Source organism: Euleptes europaea, chromosome 5, assembly GCF_029931775.1.
Source record: "Euleptes europaea isolate rEulEur1 chromosome 5, rEulEur1.hap1, whole genome shotgun sequence".
NCBI classification, from domain to species: domain Eukaryota; kingdom Metazoa; phylum Chordata; class Lepidosauria; order Squamata; family Sphaerodactylidae; genus Euleptes; species Euleptes europaea.
Window position 1 is genome coordinate 48724602 of NC_079316.1, and position 23078 is coordinate 48747679.

At 40.6% G+C, this 23078-nt stretch overlaps 1 protein-coding gene across 3 annotated transcripts in view; it reads left to right on the forward strand.

Moving 5' to 3' along the window:
* The window catches only part of ARMC8 (armadillo repeat containing 8), a 59142-nt gene extending 41500 nt beyond the window's left edge, over positions 1 to 17642 (forward strand). For all 3 annotated transcript variants that reach the window (XM_056849785.1, XM_056849787.1, XM_056849788.1), the window contains 10 exons: positions 1223 to 1305; positions 1613 to 1694; positions 4204 to 4290; positions 5534 to 5626; positions 6191 to 6340; positions 8271 to 8366; positions 9989 to 10084; positions 12416 to 12488; positions 16197 to 16290; positions 16901 to 17642. In XM_056849785.1, coding sequence (XP_056705763.1) covers positions 1223 to 1305; positions 1613 to 1694; positions 4204 to 4290; positions 5534 to 5626; positions 6191 to 6340; positions 8271 to 8366; positions 9989 to 10084; positions 12416 to 12488; positions 16197 to 16290; positions 16901 to 16934 — 888 coding nt within the window. In that variant the 3' untranslated portion in view covers positions 16935 to 17642. The remainder of the gene's footprint in view (positions 1 to 1222; positions 1306 to 1612; positions 1695 to 4203; positions 4291 to 5533; positions 5627 to 6190; positions 6341 to 8270; positions 8367 to 9988; positions 10085 to 12415; positions 12489 to 16196; positions 16291 to 16900) is intronic.
* Positions 17643 to 23078: the final 5436 nt, after the last annotated feature.

Sequence of the window (23078 nt, forward strand, 5' to 3'; positions counted from 1 at the left end):
TCAATAGATTTTATAGGAAGACATTTAGAGTAAGGATCATTGTTCTCAGGAACTAATTGGCAGGCTTGCTATCATTAAACATTCCAAAGTAATTTTACTAAGTGATATTAAGAATATGTCATAAATAAGTTTTAGTCTTTGCACAATATTCTGCAAGTGACTTCTTGGAATAAAAATCCTATCCATGTGCAATAGATTGGTGGAGGTGGGGAGATAATGCTAGTTATACTAATCGTACAAAGGAAGATTATATGGCATCAAGCACATGTAAGCAAAAATGTATAAAACTATAGCTTGACTATGGGACTGTATCTTGCTTGTCAAGCTACAATACAGTAACATCTATAGAGCCAAATGATGTCACTATGATTTGTACATTTAAAATATGGTTATATAAACAATACAAGATCTATCGGAAGAATGTGTGGTATTTTCCCTGGTATAAAAACATTGCACTTTGAATACTTGGTAAAATTAGTATCTCAAATGAAAAAACGAACTTGAAGATGTGTGGTCTATTTGCAACAGATATTTTATCTGGGGGGAAAGTACTCGTGGAAAAATGAACTTAAAATGTGAGTATGGTTAAGATAGCAAGTAATATGTGCAGTAATCTTTAGAATGATCTTGTGTGTTATAATTTGTATGAACATACAAGATTGAGGATGCATGCTAGCAGATGCTGTCACTTTTGCCATAGAGAAACATGGTATCAGAGCCTCCTTTTAGTGTATAGAAGGTAGTATCCCTGAAAGATGGATGGAGTCTTTGTAAAAATGTGAGAATGTTCTGCATATTTAATTGCAGCTGCCATCATCACACAGGTGGGTGGGGTGGGGTGGGGAGAAACAGGTTCTATCTTGCAAAAGTGTCACTTCATTTAGTTCATATTGCTTCATTGTAGCTTTTAGCAAATGAGGTCAATAATGTAGATGCCTTGGCCTGTTTGAGGGATTTCATTATTCTTAGGGCTGAACCAAAATATGTTCCCCCTTCATTTTCCTGCCCTGCTGAATCTGAAACAGGGCGAGGGGGGTGGTTCTTGGTTGATTTCAAACGGGACTGAAAAGGAGCCTACTGTGAACAAAATAAAGACAGTGGAGGAGGCTTTGGTGAATGTTTTTTCCTTCTTCCTGGGTTGTGAACTTCAACTCACCCTTAAATATTGTAAAAAGTCAACTCTTTCAGGAACTTGCTCTGATGCCATTATCTTTTCCCTCAGATAATTGAAACTGAAAATATCATGGATCGGATTGTGAATGGCTTGTCTGAGTCTAGCATCAAGGTGCGCTTAGCTGCTGTCAGGTATGAATTTACCTAGTTTTGCATCCAGTGTGCTTATTTTGCACTTTATTTGCTAGGAAATGCAGTAAACTGATCTTAAGATTCTAATAGTGACATCCTGAGCACAATTATACCCTTCTAAGGCAATTGATTCTGCTTAAGATGGCACTGTAAATCAATTTGGGCAAAACCAGTAGCTTGTAAAGAGAGTTACAATAAGCCCTTTACATTCTCACTTAACTTTGCATTAAAATTAATTTTTAAGAAAATACTTAGGGGGGAAAATAAGCCATGTCTAGGGCATCTTATGTGTTGTTTCTCTTTGCAGATGTTTGCACAGTTTGTCTCGATCCGTGCAGCAGCTTCGGACAAGTTTCCAAGACCATGCTGTATGGAAACCCTTAATGAAGGTACACTACTCCTTCAACAGTTTAATTTGGAGTTGAAACATTATGGTGTAAATTGCAGTGCATATTCTTTTTAACACAAATATGCAAAATTTCAAACTTTTATGTTGCTGTATGAATCACTGGTTGAATGATGTTCACATTAGGTGTTGATCAAGGTAATTATTTCTGTCAGCCTCTAAGTATTATTGTTAAGAGGCAAAATTCAGTTCCTTTCCTCCTGGCTTTCCTCCACATTTGAAGAAGGTGATTAGTTGTGTGTACATTGCTTCTGTGGGATGTGTGAGAACACTCAGATTATTACCTTAACAAAAATATTAATCCCTGAGGTCACTTGACTGTTAGAGCTATTAATTTCTGTTGACAAAATGTGATGCCCAAGCGTATGCAATTTTATGATTTATAAACTGTGGTAGAATTGCATTCTAGGTGAATTCAAAAGAATATTGGGGAAGCAACTGCATGTGTGTTTTTTTGTTTTGTTTTTTTGTAATGGGATCACCTAAATGTTCTGACATTTGCCTTACAGATATAATAACATAGTCCATAATATTCTAGATTTAAAAATCTGAGTTGGGCCAGGAAATGGTAAAATTCTCATCATGCCCTGACACCTTATAGCTCAGATTCTTAATACTAGAACAGCCAATCATTTCTTAAGATTGTAGATAACCTTGACCTAGATGAGTCTGTGAGCACTTCTCTCAAAATTCCAGAAGGTATTATGTAGGTGGCACCACAAGAACATACTGAGGTGGGGCCAGGGAAACAATGTTGGGAGATTCTAAGCAAGTTGTCGCCTTGTATCTCCCTATACTGAAGAGACAGAGGAAAGTCAGGATTGGCTGTTAAAGTTGGGGAAGAAATGTTGTTTGGTTTCAATATTCAAAGAAATGGGGGTGGGTGGGGAGGCTTGTTCCCTAAGCAGTCACAGAGAGAGGTTTCCAAGCCCAGAGATATAAATAAATCAGTCTGTGCTTGTGTCCAAGTTGAGGGTACATAGCTGTGACATACCTGACAGGATGAGCTTATCTAACCAGTCAGTTGGTAAAAAGTGACCTGAAGTTCCCTGGTTTCCCCACCCCCGTTCCAAAACCCTTTGGATTTTATACCCCAAACTGAAGAAGAAATACTCTGGCAAATGCTGTGGAGGCTTAGGGATCACTGCTGTAGATAAAGTTGAAGATTGTGGATGAAGCGTTGGGTTTTTTTAATGGCATTGTGGTGACAATGGTGAAGTGTGTATAACAGTGTATAACAGATGCTGGTCTGTAGAACAAGCGTGGTGTAGTGGTTAGAGCAGCAGACTCTACTTTGGAGGACCGGGTTTGATTCCCCCACTCCTCCACATGAGTGGCAGGCTGGAGAACCAGGTTTGATACCCTACTCCTCCACATGAAGCTTGTTGGGTGATCTCGAGCAAGTCACAGTTCTCTCAGAACTCTCTGAGCCCCACCTACCTCTCAAGGTGCCTATTTGGGAGGTGGGGAAGGCAATTGTAAGCTGCTTTTAGACTCCTTATGGTAGAGAAAAGCAGGGTATAAAAACCAACTCTTCTTCTTCTAGAGGTGTTTCAGGCATGAGTGCCTTTTATGTGTCCGCAGACTGTTCCTAATAGCAGTATCCCTGCATTGAGTTGTCACCAATTAACAGATGAAATCACTCAGAGAACAGAAGAATGATTGTGCTGTCTTGAAAATCAGTCTGTCCTGGGTTTGTTCCATGACTTATTAAGAGGAAAGGCACTTCAGCTGAATGTCTGGATTAAGGAATAGGAGTTTCCACCTTATTTACATCCTGACTCCCACCAACACACCAGGATGATGAAGAGGAGGAGTTGGTTTTTATATGCCGACTTTCTCTACCACTTAAGGAAGAACCAAACTGGCTTTCAATTACTTTCCCTTTCCCTCCCCACAACAGACACCTTGTGAGGTAGGTGAGGCTGAGAGAGCTCTAAGACAGCTGTGACTAACCCAATGTCACCCAGCTGGCTTAGTTGTAGGAGTGGGGAAACCAATCTAGTTCACCAGATTAGCCTCCGCCACTCATGTGGAGGAGTGGGGAATTAAACCCAGTTCTCCATATCAGAGTCCACCTTTCCAAACCACCACTCTTAACCACTACACCAAGCTGAGTGCTACATTACTCAGAGGACTTACTTAGTCTGTTCACACTCATTTTTTAATTGTTATTGTTGTTATTATTGGAAAATACAATGTCCATGGAATCAACTACATATGCAGTCCTTGGGATTTTTTCACTGCAATCCTAAGGAGCATTACTCCAGTCTAAACCCATTGAAATGAATGGGTTTAGACTGGAGTAACTCTCCTTGGGATTACACTGTTAAGACTTTCAGGTGGTGGTAAGGTGAGCTGAAATGGAGTATCCAGGTTGTGAACAATGGTAGGCAGCATAGGAAGTTTAGTTAGGCACTTGGTATAAACAGCATTGTCCCCTTATTGTTATAATATTTGTAGTTTGTACTCATTTTTCTTTCTCCTCTTAGGTTTTACAGAATGCTCCAGATGAAATCCTAGTGGTAGCATCTTCAACTCTATGCAATCTTCTCTTAGAATTTTCTCCAAGCAAAGAGGTTTGTTTTTTAATCAGAAAATATACTTGTGACTTTTTGCAAGATAAAATTGAAGGCGATGTCTGCTGCTACTTAGGAGTCCTGCCTTGGGCTTGAAATTCTTCTAATCCCGTCCGATTTTCATAACTATCAGCAACTTTTTTCTTTCAAAATAGTGACTAGACCTTGGGGCCTAGTCACAGACTCTCAGCGTTACCCACCTCATAGGGTTGTTGTGAGGAGGAGAGGAGGAAGAAGAAGAGTTGGTTTTTATATGCCGACTTTCTCTGCCACTTAAGGGAGAATCAAACCAGATTACAATCACCTTCCCTTCCCCTCCCCACAACAGACACCCTGTGAGGTAGGTGAGGTTGAGAGAGAGTGACTTGCCCAAGGTCACCCAGCTGGCTTTGTGTGTAGGAGTGGAGATGCAAATCCACTTCACCAGATTAGCCTCTGCAGCTCATGTGGAGGGGTGGGGAATCAATCCCGGTTCTGCAGATCAGACCCCACCGCTCCAAACCACCGTTCTTAACCACTAGAAGAATGGTAGAAGCCACTTTGCATCCCCATTGGGGGGAAAGGCAGGATATAAATGAAATAAATAAATGAAAACAATTTAATTCTTGGCATTTAAAAGTAGCTTGTTGATGAACTATGTAAAAACCAACAAGATTAGTAACTTCTAAAGGCCAGTTGAAAGCAGAATATTTTCACCTTCCTTTAGAACACCAACAGAGGAAACTAGGAAAATTTCTCCTGGAAGAGCCAGTTATGCCTCTGGGAAGATTTGTCACTGGAGCAGAGCTTCCTTAGCTAAATCTGTGTTGGGAGATTACTTTGTGTGCCACATGTGTACACTTGAGCGTTGCATAGAGATGTCATAGCCTTACATGTTGTAGTCTTTTACTGCATTGTTTACATATTTGCTTTCTCTATACGCATGTAGGATGCGCAGCGTGCATCTGATGAAAGTCCATGAATGATTTTGCCATAATAAATCTGTTAGTATGAACAGAAAACAGAAAAAAAGTGGCACCTTAAAGACCAACAGGACTACCTGAGCTGGCCTTTAAAGTATTATATTCAGTATTTTCTACATATGTGTTAAATCTCAGCTGCAGGAAGCTTAAGAAAATTCTAAACCATTATGTGTTTTGTGGTCTGAACACTTAACCAGCTGCTGTTTTTGTACATGTGTAAATTTAAGTCAATTTTTAGTTGAGATTTTTCATACTAATTGGTTTTTTTTTTTTAAATAAAGCCTATTCTAGAATCGGGAGCCATAGATCTCCTCTGTAGTTTAACCCAGAGTGACAATCTTGCCTTGCGAGTGAATGGCGTTTGGGCTTTAATGGTAAGCATGCTTGTTAAATGGATAGTTTTTGCAAAAATATTACATCCTCTCTGCAAAATGGTACTATAGCAATATTGAAAATGAAATTATAAAAATGTACTCATGGAGAGTATCAAACCACTTATTAAAACTGGCAGAGTTCATATCTCTTTGTGCATGTATGCCAGTGCCTGACATTTCAGTGTAATAAACTGTGTTTTAATGTAGTTATGTTCAGTAAACACTAAATTTTAACAGGGCCTTGCTATGCAGCATTACACCTTCCTAGACCCATTGATATCAACGAAGGGTGTAACTCTCCTTAGTATTGCACTGCTAATTATCTATACCTTAAGTAATTTTTAAAATGAGTTAAATAAATCTTAAAATTGAAAGTCTGTAAAGCTCTAGGAAGCCTTCCAGGAGTGTTTAGAAACTTGCTGCTAAGAAATGTTCATTGCATACTGTAGTTGGTTTACCTGTTTATATACAACAGATGGTGACAACTTGTGTAATGAAACTTGACCTTTTGTGAAAAATATTGGGATGACAGCAAATATAAGATTAGTTTTCTCTGTCCTTTAGAATATGGCATTTCAAGCAGAACAAAAGATCAAGGCAGATATTCTACGAGGCTTGAGTACAGAGCAGCTTTTCCAATTATTGTCAGATTCTGATGTAAATGTACTCATGAAGACATTGGGACTACTTAGAAACCTGTTGTCTACTCGTCCAGTAAGTAGAACCATGAATCACTCTTCTGAAGAAGTTGCTTTCAGAGTATGAAAAAAAAAGTACAGCATCTGCTGTACTTTGTATGATTATGTACTGTGGTTCTGATAATGGAATTGGACCATGGCTGTAACCATCAGCCACTGCTAGAGCTTGCTCTGAGCATTGGCCCAGAAGATCTACACTGAAGACAGGGGCATACAGGCGTTGTACGTGCCTGTAAATTTGCTTTTTTTCTAGCAGGTAGTCTAAAACACCCACTTTTCTTGATATATAGAGGATATTATTGATGAGGTTGTCACAGAAGGGCCTTGATAAGCAGGTTTCCAAATATTTATTTTACACAATTTCTAGCCCTGCCTTTCTGCCCTCATAAGGGCCGCCAAGACAGCTAACGAATTAAAACATACATGATAAAATCACACTTTAAAACCAACCTCAACCCATCATTAAAACAATTAAAGCCAGAACTAAAATACATATAAAAACAGCAATTAAAACTGTGGGTTAGGAAGGAAGGATCACTGAGGGATCGCCAAAGAAAACAAAGAAGTCTTCACCCTCTGGTGGAAGATGGCAACAGAAGGGGACAGACACATCTCCCTGGGGGGAGAGTTCCAGAGTTTTGTTGCCACTATCAAGAAGGTGCTTTCCCGGGTTGTCACCTACTTAATCTCAGAAGGCAGGGGCACCTGAAGCAGGACCTCCAAAGATTACTGTAATGTTAGGGTAGGTTAATCAAGGAATCAGGTATGTTGGTATCAAACTATATAACCCTTTAAATGTCAGCACCAAATTGGGAGCCAGTGTAAATGGGCCAAGACTGGAGTGATACGGTCTCTAATGACTGACTCCAGTCAACCCTGGCAACTACATTCCTGGGTGGAAAATATCTGGCCACTGTGGTGCATGTCCTGGTTACATCTAGATTAGATCACTGCAATGCACCTTCCGTAGGACTGCCCTTGAGAACTCTTCATAAACGTCAATGAACAGTTCTCAAGGGCAGTCCTATGGAAGGTGCATTGCAGTGATCTAGATGTAACCAGGGCATGCACCACAGTGGCCAGATATTTTCCACCCAGGAATGGCTGCAGCTACCTAACCAGTCAAAGCCAGTAAAAAGGCACTCCTGGGCACAGCTGCCACCTGCTTATCCAGCAGTAGGCCTGGGTCCAAGAACACCCCTAGACTATGGACCTGTTCTTCCAAGGGAAGTGCATACAGAACAGATGACGCCTTCAATCTTGGGCTCAGACCTTCTGCGCACCAGTACCACTTCATCTTGTTTGGATTAAGCTTCAGTTTATTTAGCCTGCATCCACTCCAAAACTGCTTCTGGGCAGGGTTTCTACAATGTATCTTTATCTTGCATTTCTAATTGGGAATGAAGGGTTAGACCTTGGAAGCATAGTTGAAGTGCAGAGGAAGAAATAACTTATTGTTCTTAATAGGCATCCCAAATTATGCATGTTTCTTGTGTGTGAGATGTGTGCATTAAAAAAAAACATCCTTGATTCAGCTATTGTTTCTCTTAATTCATGTTCTACTTTTCATTATCATGGTAGACTCTCTTTTATAGTCACTCCTAAAAACTCACTCCTAAAAACTCATCCACATCGACGCAAGATGTTTTAGTAACAATGTTTCAGTGGAAATTATCTCTGTTCATTGATGCAACTTGTACATATGTAAGACCCTGTCGGGCTCCCACATAAGTCAATATAGATTGGCTCATATTTTTATTCTTTAGGTTTTTGTTGACCAAGTAATAAATGTAAATTTAAGCTAAAAATATGTTTTGTCATTAGGAATTAATTTTAGTGAGACTATGTACAATGAGATTTCTGCTAAAGAAATTGTTCAGTGAATTTTGTCTTTTAACTTTTTGAAATAAGTGGTTTACTAATTTCATATTTATAACTTCTGACAGCATATAGATCAGATCATAAGTACTCATGGCAAACAAATCATGCAAGCGGTAACGCTCATTCTGGAAGGAGAGCACAATGTAGAAGTCAAAGAACAGGTATTGTGTACTGTTTTAAGTTATACATATGTATCAGTGCAAGTGGGATTGTGCTTACGTCTGCTAAACAAAATAATGAATTCTGTGCTAAGATGAAAATTCTGTAGCTAAAAAAGTTCAGTTTGGTAGCCTGTGTAAAGAAACCTATGCACATACAAACAGGTGATCTAAGACAAAGCTTCTTAAACTGTGGGTCGTGACCTCATATGGGGACTTGTAACTAAATGGGGTCACGAATTTTGTTAAAATTTTTAAAATAAATTTCTTTATGATTATCAGTAAATGTTTTATTTGTATACCTATTTTATATGCTTATATACCCGGGGTCGCGTAAAAATTTCTCGAGCGAACAGGGGTCGCGAGTGGAAAAAGTTTAAGAAGCCCAGATCTAAGAGAATCGAAGGGAGGGAATCCCATCTCCCCCTGCCCCCACCCGTCATTTATCTTCCCCCTATGTGGGCGGTTTCCCTCCCAGGCCCCTCCCTTTCTGGTCCCTCCCACTGTTTTACTTTCCCCAGCCATCACTCCTGCTGCCTCCATGTCCTTATTCTGGGATTACCAAACTATGTTGCCTGCTGACCAGCCTACCCATTGCTTTTCTCATACTCCCTACTTCCTCACTGGGCTGTGTACTTTTTCAGCACTGGCTGTTCAGCCTGCCTGCCATGGTTCTCCCTCCACCTGCTAGGCTCATGTGGTTTCTCTGATAGTGGTGCTGGTGCCGACTCATCCTCTGCCTCCTCCCTTTACTCCCCTTTTCATCCTCCTGTCTGGTAGCATCGTTTTCGCACCACTTCAGCTGGTGTTCATTGTTGAAGATGGTGCTCATGACATAGCTATTGTGGTGACATCTGCTCTGTTAAGGTTGTGATGACCACTGAAGCACACAGCTCACTTGTTTGATTTGGAGGCTTTTTTAAACGTCCAGTTGTTTTTGTGAAGCTTTTGTATTTTTCCATAAACCTTGGATTTCCCCCAAGTTAGTAGAAATATCTCCTTTATCAGTGCAAGACCCTAATTTATGGATTTAAGAATCTGCATCTCGGGCTGTGCTCAGAATTAGGTATAGTGATCAATAAATGTCTATTTATTTGTGATTTGCTGTGGGATGGTGTAGCCATGAAAGATGCAAATAGCATGGAGGTTCTGCAGTGTGTCTGCTCACAGTAGGGACTTTTCCCTCTCTTGCAGGCCAATACAAACAAAAACCTTCCAGAAGCAAAGCCTGTTGCATGTTTAGGATTGTGCCAGACACACTACCCATACGTTGCCAGGAAAAATCCCAGGCATCAGAGAGGCTTTCAAGTGGAGCGCTCTACTGGCAATTGTTGAAAGCTTAAGTGGCCAAAGAAAAACCAGCAAAAGCTTAGAGATTATTTACCCTGTAGTCATTCTAGAACTCCTTGGGCTTGAGAGGAACACTCTGTAGCCGAAAACAAAGTTGTAAGATCACCTCAGGATAGTAGCATGCTCCCCAGTTTTTGACTCTTAATCTTGTTGGGGCTGGACAAAGAATCGTGTCCCAAGGGCATTTGGGACAAGAAACTGGACTCTGCAGTGTCTGGGCTGTTCTCTGTATGTCATCAATTACTTTTATTCTGTCCCTCCATCCCCCTTTTCAGACATTATGTATACTTGCCAACATAGCAGATGGAACAACAGCAAAAGAACTAATTATGACAAATGATGATATCTTGCAAAAAATTAAGTATTACATGGTAAGTAATTTTATTTTATTGATCTTCCTATTGCTTGTTTTACATAAGACTTAGGAAGGTGCCATCATTCAGTGGTAGAGCATGTCTTTTGTATGCAGATCCCTGGCTTCTCAATTGTAAAAGGGTTTCAGGTATCAGGTGCTGGGAAGAACCTGCCCATAGCTTGAGCTGGAGGGTGAGAGATTCAAAACAGATAAAAGGAAGTATTTTTTCACACAACGCATAGTTAAATTGTGGAACTCCTTGCCCCAGGATGTGGTGATGGCTGCCAGCTTGGAGGGCTTTAAGAGGGGAGTGGACATATTCATGGAGGAGAGGGTTATTCATGGCTGTTAGAATGGATACTAGTCATGCTGTATACCTATTCTCTCTAGTATCAGAGGAGTATGCCTATTATTTTGGGTGCGGTGGAACACAGGCAGGATGGTGCTGCTGCACTCGTCTTGTTAGTGGCTTCATAGAGGCACCTGGTTGGCCACTGTGTGAACAGACTGCTGGACTTGATGGGCCTTGGTCTGATCCAGCAGGGCCTTTCTTATGTTCTTATGAGATCTTCCAGAGTTGGCCTTTTCGGTGTCAGCCTTGCAGGATGTAACTGGTGGGTATTTTGGGGAGGGGGCCTGCCCATGGTTGCCCTCAAACTCTGGAACTCCCTCCCGTTCCAAACTAAATTGACCCTTTCTTTGATAACCTTTTAGAGATATTTAAGACAGTTCCTCTCAGGAGGGCTTTCAAAAGGGGCTAAGTTAAGCATTTCCCAGAAGCTGACTGGTTTTTTGTGACATTATTTTTTCTATTTTTATCACAACTGTTGTTTTTATTGTTTTTGTGATGCCTGTTTTCCATGGCTCCAAGGTTTTAAAGACAAACTTGGAAGGTCTCTGGGAAAGATTTTAACTGCTACTGTTTTACTCATTTTGTTGTTCTCTTTTTATTATGTTAGTTTAATGATTGTTTTTACTTTCTTTTCCTCTTGTTAGTTGCCCTGAGTGCTTTTTTTAAATACAAGGGTGGCAGTCAGTGGGATAGATGCACCATTAAACTGATTTGGTGCATGGCGGTCACATAAGTTCAGTAAAAAAAGACATTAAGTAGATAGCTAATCAGTTCAGAGTATTGTTCTTCATGACTTTCATGCAATCCCATGATGGAAACTGACCGAGCATAGGCCAGGTGTAAAGTTTTTCCAGAGTTGCTCCAGAGCATAAGGCGTGCTCTCCTTGTCCTATTCTAATGGTTTTGCCCGTACTTACATCACATTGAGAGGAGGAAGGGCATGCCTTTCCTCCTCAGTTGTTTTTTCACTCCCACAGTGAGAAGACTGCTGGAGAGCTTCTCCAAGAATTGCTTGTGTTTTAACCACAAGGAACAGGGAGAAAAACACAGTAACTATATGTTAAGACTTTGTGGTCAAACTTTGTTTTTCCTGAACAGTTGATCTTTTGATTACAAGTAGCACAGCAAGGATGTTCTCTCAAATGTTCTCACATTGCAGCCACACTTACAACACCCCTCTTTATGATGAATGCAAACACGGCTTGTGTTCTGTGCTTCCTTGTGTATGGAGTGCGTTTGGAAGCTTCCTGGTTTGGAAGCCTTCAGCCTCTGCTGTGCTGATGTTCAAATGCAGGCGCCTGGGCAAATGGAAATCAAATCTGATGTGCAAAGTGGGATGTGTCTATTGATCCTGCTGTCACCCTCTTGTTATGAGGGTAGATATCATCACTCTCAATTCAGATATAGTAGGAAACCATGGTTTATTTTTACTGTTTGTGTATGAAGCAGGATTCAGCTCACAGATGGTCATTCTGATTTGTTTTGACAAATGCTGGTTACATCTCTTGGTATGCTGGTTTCATCTGCCTCCCCACAGCGATTCAGCTGGTACCCTTGCCTTCATTGTGCTGAGTGATGCCAGATGTCCACAATCCAGGATGTCCACATTCATGTGTCGCGCAAAACTGTAGTTAAGGCGAATTGTGGTTAATTAATTGGCAACAACTGTTAACAAATCCTGGCTTGACGTACTCTAAACATAGTTAGTGGAGTAGCCTGCATTTACACAATCACACCAACCACTGTTAATTTAATTAAACAGTGGTTTCATGTGACAAGCTAGAATGAAACATTAGCTTTATAATATAACATGTAATGAAGTTCTGGTTTTATAATGTAATGTAACTAATGTCTTAACTATTCAGGTTCTTCTTGTGTTGTTGTGCAATGAGCACTTTCTGGTATACTTCAAGGATAATAATTTGAGAGCACCAGCCAGATAACTGTAATTGTTTAAGAATGTGTATATTTAAATGGCTTTCTGTTCAAATTTAGAGTCATTCGAATGCTAAACTTCAGCTTGCTGCCATGTTTTGCGTATCTAATCTTATATGGAATGAAGAAGAAGGTAAGATTATGTGATTCTTGGGTTTGCTGTGTGAAACATTTTTATGGGAAGTCCATAGGCTGTAATTTAAGAAATAGACTGCCCTAATTTAAGAAAGGAATCACTGATTGAACCTGTGAATTATGAAACAAAGGGCATTGTATAGAACACTTTTTCATGTTAGGTGTGGAGAAGGAAAGATTAAAAGAAAAGAGAGGGAGAAAGGGCCATATAATTCCCTTTGCCCACTAAAGAAGGTGTACATGAAGGCATAATGTTGGTGAAAAACCACATAAACGTTGGATCAGTGTTCCATTGATATCCACCACTGAACATTATGCATAGAGTACAGTCTACTTCTTTTGGTTCATTCAGAACATACTTATGCAAACAGGTCTGGAAGACATTTTGGCCAACCATAGTGACTTCCCATATCTTTTTAGGAAAGCCAGCCTGAGGCTGTGAGACAATACAGTTATATATTGGCTCTGAGTTTCCTCCTTCTGTAGCAGCAGTCTCTTACAACGACTAGTGTTAATGTCACATCTATAAACCATTTCCAGGTAGGAGCCCCATTGAACCTAGTAGCGTTCATTTATTTTCCACTGCAAATGCCTTACTTATAAGGAGAAAGAGCTTTGGGTTTCGTGCTTTTTGAAGACCTAACAAGTTGAAAAAAATAAATTCTTGGACAGTTCCATTAATGGAATTATAAGCATAGAAACTTGAAAAACATAGCCTAAAAATACAGTCTGAATCCTCTCCTTGAATTATTAATAAGAAGTAGCACAGAAGGGTTCTCAAAGCAATCCACAGTGGAAACGACAGGAAGTGGTTGAGGAGCTAGGAAAAGAAATTAGCATCGGTTGGCTGAATTAAGATAGTCAGAAACAAGTTGTGAGCTCATGGTGCTCCCCTGTTTCCCAGATCTCTCACTCATCCCTTTTCAGTTTCCTCTTTAGTACTGACTGTAGTTTGCCCATTCCATTCTAATCGGCAAACTCTAGTTAGCACTTAAAGTTTAATGGTATGATCCTCTGGTAGTATAAGATAAGATCTTACTATTGATGGTAGGATATTCAGTAGCGAAGATACATTGGTCAAATATTGGAAATGTAATTTATAGAATTATTGGAATATATGTGAATGTTGGCCATTGGCTATTCTTAATGACTTGCACAAGGTATTAGACAGGACAGGGGTGGGGAACCTTTTTCCTGCCAAGGGCCATTTGCACATTTATGACATCATTCGGGGGCCATACCAGGTGTAGATCTCCCGGTGGGGGGGGGGGAGAGGCTAGGATTGCCAGGTCTCCAGCCACCACCTGGAGGTTGGCAACCCCAGGGGAGGCCACACAGAGAAGGCCTGCAGGGTGCCCCCACTCCCCCCTCCCAGGCGGAAGGGCAGCCAGCAGTGCGCCCGAGCAAACGAGGTGCCAGGGGGGCACAGCCCACAGTCGATCGGCAAGGGAGGAAGAAAAACAGAGAAAGAGGAAAAGGGAGGAAAGGAGAGAGAGGGAGAAAGAAATGGAGAGAGAGGGAGAAAGAAAGAAAAGGATGAAGGGAGACAAAGAAAAGGACAGAGGGAGGCAAAGAAAGAGACAGAAAAAGAGGGAGAGAAAGGAGAGTGACAGAAAAAGAGGAAGAAAAGAGAGAAAAGCCTTCCCCCACACACACACCCGCTGGCCCCGCGCGACCGGGCCCCAGCCTCCCCTGCCCACACACACACCCGGTGGCGCACAGAGCCCTGCGCGACCGGGCCCCAGTCTCCATGCCCTTTCCTCCCCAGAGTCCACAAAAGGGCCTCCTCCGAAGCCCAATTGGCTCCTGCATGCATGCTCTGCCACCGGGAGCCGCCAGCCTCTTTCCCCCTCCCTCTCGTTGCTCAACAGCCGACAGTCGGCGAGAGGAGGTCCAAAGGGCCGCAGCACCACTGTAAGCCGTGGCGCCAGGAACACCTTCTGGAGGGCCGCCGTGCGCCCCGCCTCTGCAGTAGGGCCCCGGAGCTCCCGAGGGCCACAAAAAATGTCCTCCGGCCTGAGGTTCCCCACCCCTGAGATAGGAGTAGTCAGCAGCCAGAATCATATATGTAAGGTATTGGTAGTTGCGGGGGTGGGGGAGTATTTACAGTAACAGAATGAGGGAAGAAGGTATATGAGTATTCTGTTATGGCTAGACTAGTACACTGTATAAGAACTAAACTGACCCATGGGGTGACGTCACATCCCGACGTTTACTAGGCAGACTTTGTTTACGGAGTGGTTTGTTTACGGGGTGCCTTCCCCAATCATCTTCCCTTTACCCCCAGCAAGCTGGGTACTAGTGATTGATTATTGGAAATTACTATTTGTAGAAAGATGCATTTTATTCATAGACTTACCGGTACTATAATCTACTACAGGTTTAGTATCCCTTATCCAGAATACATGGGACCAGAAGTGTTCTGCATTTCACATCTTTCCATATTTTGGAATATTTGCATGTACATAATGAGATACATTGGGGATGGGACCCAAGTCTAAACATGAAATTCATTTATGTTTTATATACGCTTTTCACACATAGTCTGAATGTAATTTTAAACAACATTTTTAATAATTTTGTGTACATTGGACCATCAGAAAGCAAAGGTGAGAGAGGCTTTGCACAGGTCTACTCAACCTGTATTGAGTTTGTACCAAAACTGGTAATGCAAAAGGAAACCCATAAGAACTTGCAGGGGAGAGGAATGCCGTCCCCCACCAGCTACCATTCTCTGGGATAAGAGCTAATGAAGCCAGCCCACTCACCCCACCAGTCAAGTAATGGGTGGGGGACTTTCAGCTCCAAGCTGTCCACATTTAGCTCACTAGTGGCTTGAGTTGGGGGGCTTAGAACTGAAAGCACACTACTCTCAGCTCCAAGTACACCACCCCCCTCGCTAGCAAATGGTGAGATTGAAGGAGAAAATATAGGATGCGCTTTCAGCTCCAACTTATCATGGCTTCTGTGTGTCTGTGTGGCAGGCTTAAAGTGGATATACTTTGTGTTCCAAGCCCAGGCTTCCCCGCAGTCATCTAGCTATTGGTGGCAGGGTGATGGAGGCTTAGAATGGGAAGTTCATCTTTAATGCTTTCTGTTCTAAGCTGCCTACTCTGATTCCTTCTTCCTCTCTGCACCACCACGGCTGCTGTCATCCCCCACCACTGCCTTTGCCACTGCCTACTGTTCAACTCCTGCCCACCTTTTCCTCTCTCCACCTTGCCTCTGTCACCATTGCCTTGCTCCTCCCCCTCTCCCTAAATCTCCCATCATTGCCATGTCCTCCTCCTGCTGTTGCTTTTCTCCCTCTCCTCTTGCCCTATTTTTAAATGCCTGTTTGTAATGCTGCTTGTGATCTCAAAAGTTCTTGGTCGGCATTTCTTTTTGTTAGAGATGCAAGGTCTGTGCAAATGCATGTTACTTCTCTGGTTTGGGTGGTTACATTTTTAAAAACCTTTTGGCAGGACTTTCGAAATACAGGAGCCACTAGTAAGAGAACTCTTATTCTAGTACTAATTAGCTCTGCCTGAGAAGCTAGTGGCAACCAAAGAAAGCTCACCTTCTGTTCTTAATTTATTGCTGGTAGTGTTCGTAGCATCTGGAGTTAACTGGGATTCTGATCCAAGAGTTCGTATGCACAATTTTATACTACACACCTTGTAACTCTTAAAATAATTATTAACAATGTGCCATGTTATTGTATTAGGTTCCCAAGAACGTCAAGATAAACTCAGAGATATCGGAATAGTAGATATTCTACACAAATTGAGTCAGTCATCAGATCCAAATCTTTGTGACAAGTAAGTACAAAAAAAGACTCCAAAACCAGATTTGAAACCAAAACCAAAAAAGACTACAAAACCAGATTGGTCTATATTAATATATGTAGGTGCATTGCAGTAGTGTACATAGGTAAAGTTAGACATTTTTAATTTCCCCCAAACCTTTTAATCTCCCCTGTTAGTTAAGGGGTGTCTGAAATAATCAGGATATCCGAAACTTGTATGGCTAAGTTCCTTGGCTGATACCTTGAGATATATTTGAAAAAGCTTTCATTTCATAATGCATAAGGATTAGTGCTCCCCAGGAATAAGATTCTCCCCTTTCACTTAGACCAAGGGCACAGCCATACTAGCATAAATATTTAGGTCTCTTGTAGTATTGCTTTGGGTCTTCCCAACAAACTACAGATCACCATTTAATATTTGCATAATACCTAATTCCTGCTTTACTGAAAGAAGCTATTTCTAATTTGAATAGCTGCCATCTAATTATGTGAGATTCTTCAAGTTTATCCAGTTTGCAGTATTTCAGTCTGCCTATTGATTTTTTTAAAAATATAGTTCTAGATATCCATGTATGCTTGTGTTTTCTCAGGAAAAAAAATTGACAAAATATTTCTCGTTACAGGGCAAAGACAGCACTCCAGCAGTATCTTGCATGATCAAGGACAAGTTGAACTTTTGTACAACTCTCAAAGCTATATTATAAGGAATAACGGGAAATAGCCGCACCTAATTCCTTATCTTTTGCACAAGGCACCTTGGGCTGCATTTCTCTCAGGTGCAGGGAGCTGCTTGGCAGGAGCAGTTTAAGTGATCAGGTCTCCAATGCACTTGAGGACTTTATTGAGGTAGTTCCTTCACTCAGAGGACTGTTCTGGGATTTTTCCCCCCTGAACTACCTGAACTCTAACAGAACAATCAGTCATCTTATTTTCCCCTTTGGGCCTACAATTTTCTGCTTATACTGCAGCCTATGTACGGCTGTGTCTGGGTGGGTGTGATACCTCAGAGCTTTGTTTTCCTCTCTCTTTGAGTTTTTTTCTACAGATTTTCAAAGGTTAACCATTCTTCGCTGTATGAAATCTTTAAAGAATTATATACAATTTGAATTGAAATGTTATTTAAAAGGTTTTGTCCCATGAAGTTTATTTTGAACAGATGAATGTTTTTAAGTAAAATATATGCATTTGTTAACCTCACCTTAATGTATCTATATTTTCTCTTTCAAAACAAAATGAGGTGAGATAGATAACTGGTAGCACATGTAATGCGACTGAAATTAGCCTCTTACTGCCATGTGTTGTAAGCTCCAGCTCCCTGGACTTGGGACAACAGAATTCAGAGAGCCCGAGGTGGAGCCTTTTAAAGTTAAGTACATTGGAAGGTTAAACTTGCAGATGTCATACCTGCTGGGTTTAGTTTAGGCCAGTGAGAAAAATATAATTCCCCGTGCCAGTGCCACTGCTGCCTCAGAAACAACACTTGTTATAACACTTGTTATTACTTGGTCAACATCGTTCTTAGATGACTTGAACCTGTGATGGATAGATTGTAGTGAAAAAACTGGCTGCAGTTTGGAACCGCGTGGTGGTAAGAGTTGGAAGCCCTGTTGAAGAATAGGCTATAAATGAGTCCCTGCTTTTGTTTGGTTTTTTAAATAGTTTTCCAGGCGTGCATGATGACAGTGGCTTTTGATTCTGCAAACCACTTGCTGTCTGTCTCATGCCTTCTAGTTCATCAAGTGGGTTTTCTGTGGCGTGTACCCGCAGGTCTTTGCATCAAAGGACAAGAACCCCAGTCAGAGGCAATGTTTCATTTCACTCATCAAGTCATTCATAGACTCTTTCTATAATTAAACATTCACATACTTAGTCACATCACATTGATTATGCTAAGAAGAAAGAATTTGACCCTTGATTAGAAATATTAATGAGCTGCAAAACAAAAAAAGAGTTTTATATAAGTTTTTTTTCTATTGTTTTATTCTGAAAGGCAAGTAATAGTGATTCAGGGATAGTAAAAAGTGATGTCATTTCTCAGTGTCATTGCTACACGCTTGTTGGGGTTGGACTTCTGTAGGTCTGCACAGTGTGTGCCCACCTGCTAAACTAGTACCTCAGAAATAAAGCCTTATTTAAATCATTCAAAGTGATTGTAGCCTTAATAATACTGAGAAAAATCACTTCCTTGTCAGATTTGTCCAAATCCACTCCCCAGCGCAAGGAGTGGGAAGAGGGGAGGGCTCCCTCAGCCTGGCTGCTGCTTTTGCACTCTGGATTATTATTACACGTGCACTTCTGATGTTGTTGTGATGCCTACATCAGCCATATGCATATCCATTTACTTTAAAAATATAGATATGCCTAAAACTGTGTTGAATACAGCTGAGATGTGCAAATTTTCATCTTCACACTTGGAGGTTGCTTTTTAATAGCGTGACCCTTAATGTAAAGGCGGATAGAAACTATGCTAAGACAATCTGGGTAATGCTTGGGAAACAGGTTGGTAAAATATTAGGATGATAGCTGATTATCGAAGTGGCATTTTGCACTCAGTGAAGCTTTGTGAATACTTTTTGATGTTGCTATAAATATGTACAAATAGAAAACACTGTAAATAAAAAGATGACCTTTTTCTGGAGAACATATTTAAAATGGCTTGGCCCCATTGATATTTTTTGCTTTTGTGATAGAAAGGTTCATAATCTGAATATTCTTAATTTAAAACTATGAAAATCCAATTAGCTATATCCTGTTAGTCTCTCAGTCATTCAGAGGATGGATGAGTTAATCTTTTAACTTCTTCTCAGTATTATGGTGCCAGTAATTTTAACAGGAAGTTTGTTTACACGATGAATCCTCACCTTTCATTTGAAATGTCATTTCCCCAGTTCTGATTATGGAGAAGCTAGGGCTGTTGTCAAACTTTGGTAACATACAGCAATTTGTGTATAGACTCCAGTTTGGCTGCTTCTTTTTGTCTGTTCCACCTCTTGGCAAGGGTGCACAACTTCCCTATACCACTGTCAATGTAGTCAGACAATTTCAAGGGGCACTGCTGCACAATAAACTGTAATATGTGCTATCGTATGTCACTACAAGCTGTGGTTGGCAAACCAGCTACAAATCCTAGTTTGAAATCCTGATTTGGTGCCAGCAAGCAAACTCCAGTTGGACCATTCAGAAGTCACAAATAACTGGAGTTTGATAAAGCCACAGTTTATCCTGATGTATGAATGCAACCTTTGAGTCAACCTTTAAGTCAACTTGTTCAAGAACCCGTTTACCTTTATAATTTTATGTAGCTGACTGGAATATTTAATGAAAGGTTGTAAAAGGATGTTTTAACATTTGTTCTAGGACAAAATTGTTTGTTTGTTTATTTTTATTCCGCACTTCTTAAACGACTTGGGCACAGAACGACTAACAATATTCTATGTCATTAATTAAAAAGCATACACGCCAGTATAACCAATATGCACAAAAAAGCAGAGATTAACAATACATCTAAAATACTAAAAAAGCTGGTGCCCTCAGTTTTTCCTTAACAAAGGTACACAATCAGGAGCAGTAGTCAGATATGACAGCGCAGAAATAACCAACAGGGGATCTTTTCCTGAGGGTCCAGCTGGGAGGCCAACCGATTTACAACCGTCGCTGCCCTCCGCCATAGGACCAGTGGAACATCTCAGTCTTGCAGGCCCCGCAGAACGGAGTCAAATCAATTTATGCATACCCTTTCTATTCCAACTTCTGAAGTATGTACCTGCTACTTCCTACTCATGCTCTGGTTGTTTTCCTCATCTTTGCAAAACGGCAAATGACTAAAAGTTGATGAATATTTTGGTAACTTTGTAACTGTTTCTATTGCAGAATCTTAGGAGTTGAAAGTGACCTTAAGATTTCCTATAACACCATCCATCCACATACCATTCAATTTCCTGTCCATTTAACCCTCATAGAAATGAATGCACTTTATCCAGCCTTTAATATGTTAACTTCTTATTCAATCTTGTTCTTTTGTGTAAGTGCCAGATGTTGGTACTCAGATGGAGGAACAGTTTACTTAATGGCCCAAGGGGAATTACTTTCCTTTCTTGAAGTATAGGCCTTGAACACTTTTCTGAGAATTTGCAAGAGAAAGTGTTCTTGGTCTACTGACACAAATTCACTCCATCCAACAAGCAGCTTTTTAAAAACTGCATTTCTTTAGAAAATAAAATCATCAGCTTATAGGAATGAATTTAGGAATATAAAAGCTTATCAAACGTAAAACAATTTAGCAGTCCTACACCTATCTTACTTAGCCATTTTGGGGAAATATAGTTTCTAAAACTATAGAAATTAAAGGAAACTGGATGACCTGTTTAAATAAAATATATTAATTTTGTTTTAGAAAGCCACCAACCAGGTGCTGCTGATGTTCCGCAGGCCTGGTATCAAGGATTTGAACCCTTGTAACAATGAGGTTCTAGATCCATGGAACAGATAACCACTACTTGACCATCTGCTTATATTGTAACAATATGAGATCTCAGCTGTGGAGACAGAAGGATTTTGGAGGGAGAAATATAGCCATCTGTACTGGAATTCTCTGTGAGTGTCTCCTTTCAGTATAACTAAAAGTGTAATGAATACACAAGAGGTATATGATGGTTGTTTGCTGACATGCAGCTGACCTGCCATGAGTTGATCTGGCAGGAAATAAAGGAAGCAGGACTGAGTGAGATGCAGGAGGAAAGTGGTCTCATGTGCTGTTTATGGATGGTCTGTAGTTGAAGATCACGATGGGTAGCAATGTTTGTCTGTAGCAGTAGAAAAGAGCAAGAGTCCAGTAGCACCTTAAAGACCAACAAAATTTCTGGACTGAATAGAGACTTGGGATTCATGTCTCAATACCAATGCTGATTTCTCCATTCTTACTACCCTTCTGCATATCACACCTGATCCAATCACGCCTGCTAATGTAATTTACCTGCTATTGCCATTGGGTGTCTGAATTCACTTTTCTCTACTTAAGGATAGATGGACTTACAGTCTACCTGTATCCTAAGAAGTGAGCTGTGACTCACAAAAGCTCATACCCTACCAGAAATTTTATTGGTCTTTAAGGTGCTACTGGACACTTGCTCTTTTCTATTGTAGTTGAAGTTGTGTTTATTTCACAGAAAGGAAACATGGGTGGAATTATTTGGCATAGAGTCTCTGAATAAAATAGCTATGTACCAGGATGGTAAGTATAATAGAGTCATTGCATTTAAGTGTCTCTTGAGGAAATTCCTTTAATGCGTTTCAGTATTCAAAGAGAACTTGCAAAATCAAAAGTGAGTAAAATTCTCAGCATAGTAATGTTTAGGTCTGGAATTAGCAGGTTCTGGCTCAATTTGAATAGCTTAATACTCCACACATATATTTAGGTCTGAGCTGGGAAGACCTGAAGCTGGATTTTGCCCTTACTAGACTTCATCTGTCCAAATTGACTCAGAACTATGTAATGCAAAATGCAAGTTTGCTTATCGCGCTGGGTCAGTAATACAGAATTGTATTCTTGTTTACAGAAATTGAAAATTAGCACGTTTCTAGTGATTGTTTTATTAACCTTTTATTAGAAGAATATTAGAAATGTTTGGCCTTCTTGAATAAGGAGGGCAGGGTGGTGAATTGTCTGTTGTTGGAGTGTAGAATACTTGATTTGCATGAATAAAGGCATTAGGTCTCCCATAGTAATGCAAAGGAATAGGTGTGGAACAAAAACATGTTTTGGAGCAATTTGCTTTATACTTGAATGGGTTTAGTACTGTTGAAAGAATTTGTCGTTCTTTGGCAGTGCTTCCACTAGGTAAGGGTCACATCCTCCTTCAACTTCCTTGTAAACATTCGCTGGTATTAAAAACACAATACACTGATACTGTACAGCTCTTCTCCTGGTTAGCATTTCATTGCAAATTCTCTGTGAAATGTGAATGATGAGTAAGCCACTGGTCACTTGTTTTCCTACACCATCAGAGTTCAAATATCTGCTGCACATTGCATACCCCTTTTTAAAAATTAGTTTGGAGACTGTGCTTTACCTCTTTCCAGTGACAGGTTTACAGAAGGTTATCCAAGGAGCAGACATGGCAGAAGCTACAGTGGAAAACTTAACTTGGTGATGCTTGCTTATTTTGGTATGTTTGTGACCAAGGGTTTTGCGCAAAAAAACTTCAAGTGAGCCCTGTTCATCTTTCACCAACCACTTCCTGGCATTGGCAAAAGGCTGTGCTTGGCTTGCTAAGGTGTTGATAGAAGATGTGTTCAGGGTCTCATTGTACAGAACCTTGTAGGAAGTTGCTGGAGTGAATACTAGGGGTGTGTAATAATTATTTTTTGGTACTTTCCAGATTCAGGTTTAATAGATCTGAAATTTTTTGGAAAATCCCCAAAAGAAAACAAATCCCCAAAAAAACCAAATCCCCTTACTGATACGGGTTTTTTTTGGCTTTTTTTGAATATCCAAAAATGTTTGGGTCCAGTAAAATTTTGTGGGGCTCGGGGGGGGGGAGGCGATTTTTAAAGGTAGAGCCCCAAATGTTCAGCATAGCTGCAGGTGACTCTCCCTACAAGAACCTCCAAGTTTGGTGAAGATTGGGTCAGGGGGTCCAATTTTATGTGCCCCCAAATTTTCCTCCATTGTTTCCAATGGAAGAGGGATGTGGGCATCCTCTTTGGGGTCCCATAAAATTGGACCCCCTAGGCCAATCTTCACCAAACTTGGGGGGTTCTTGTAAGGAAAGTCATCTGCAGCTATGCTGCAAATTTGGTGGC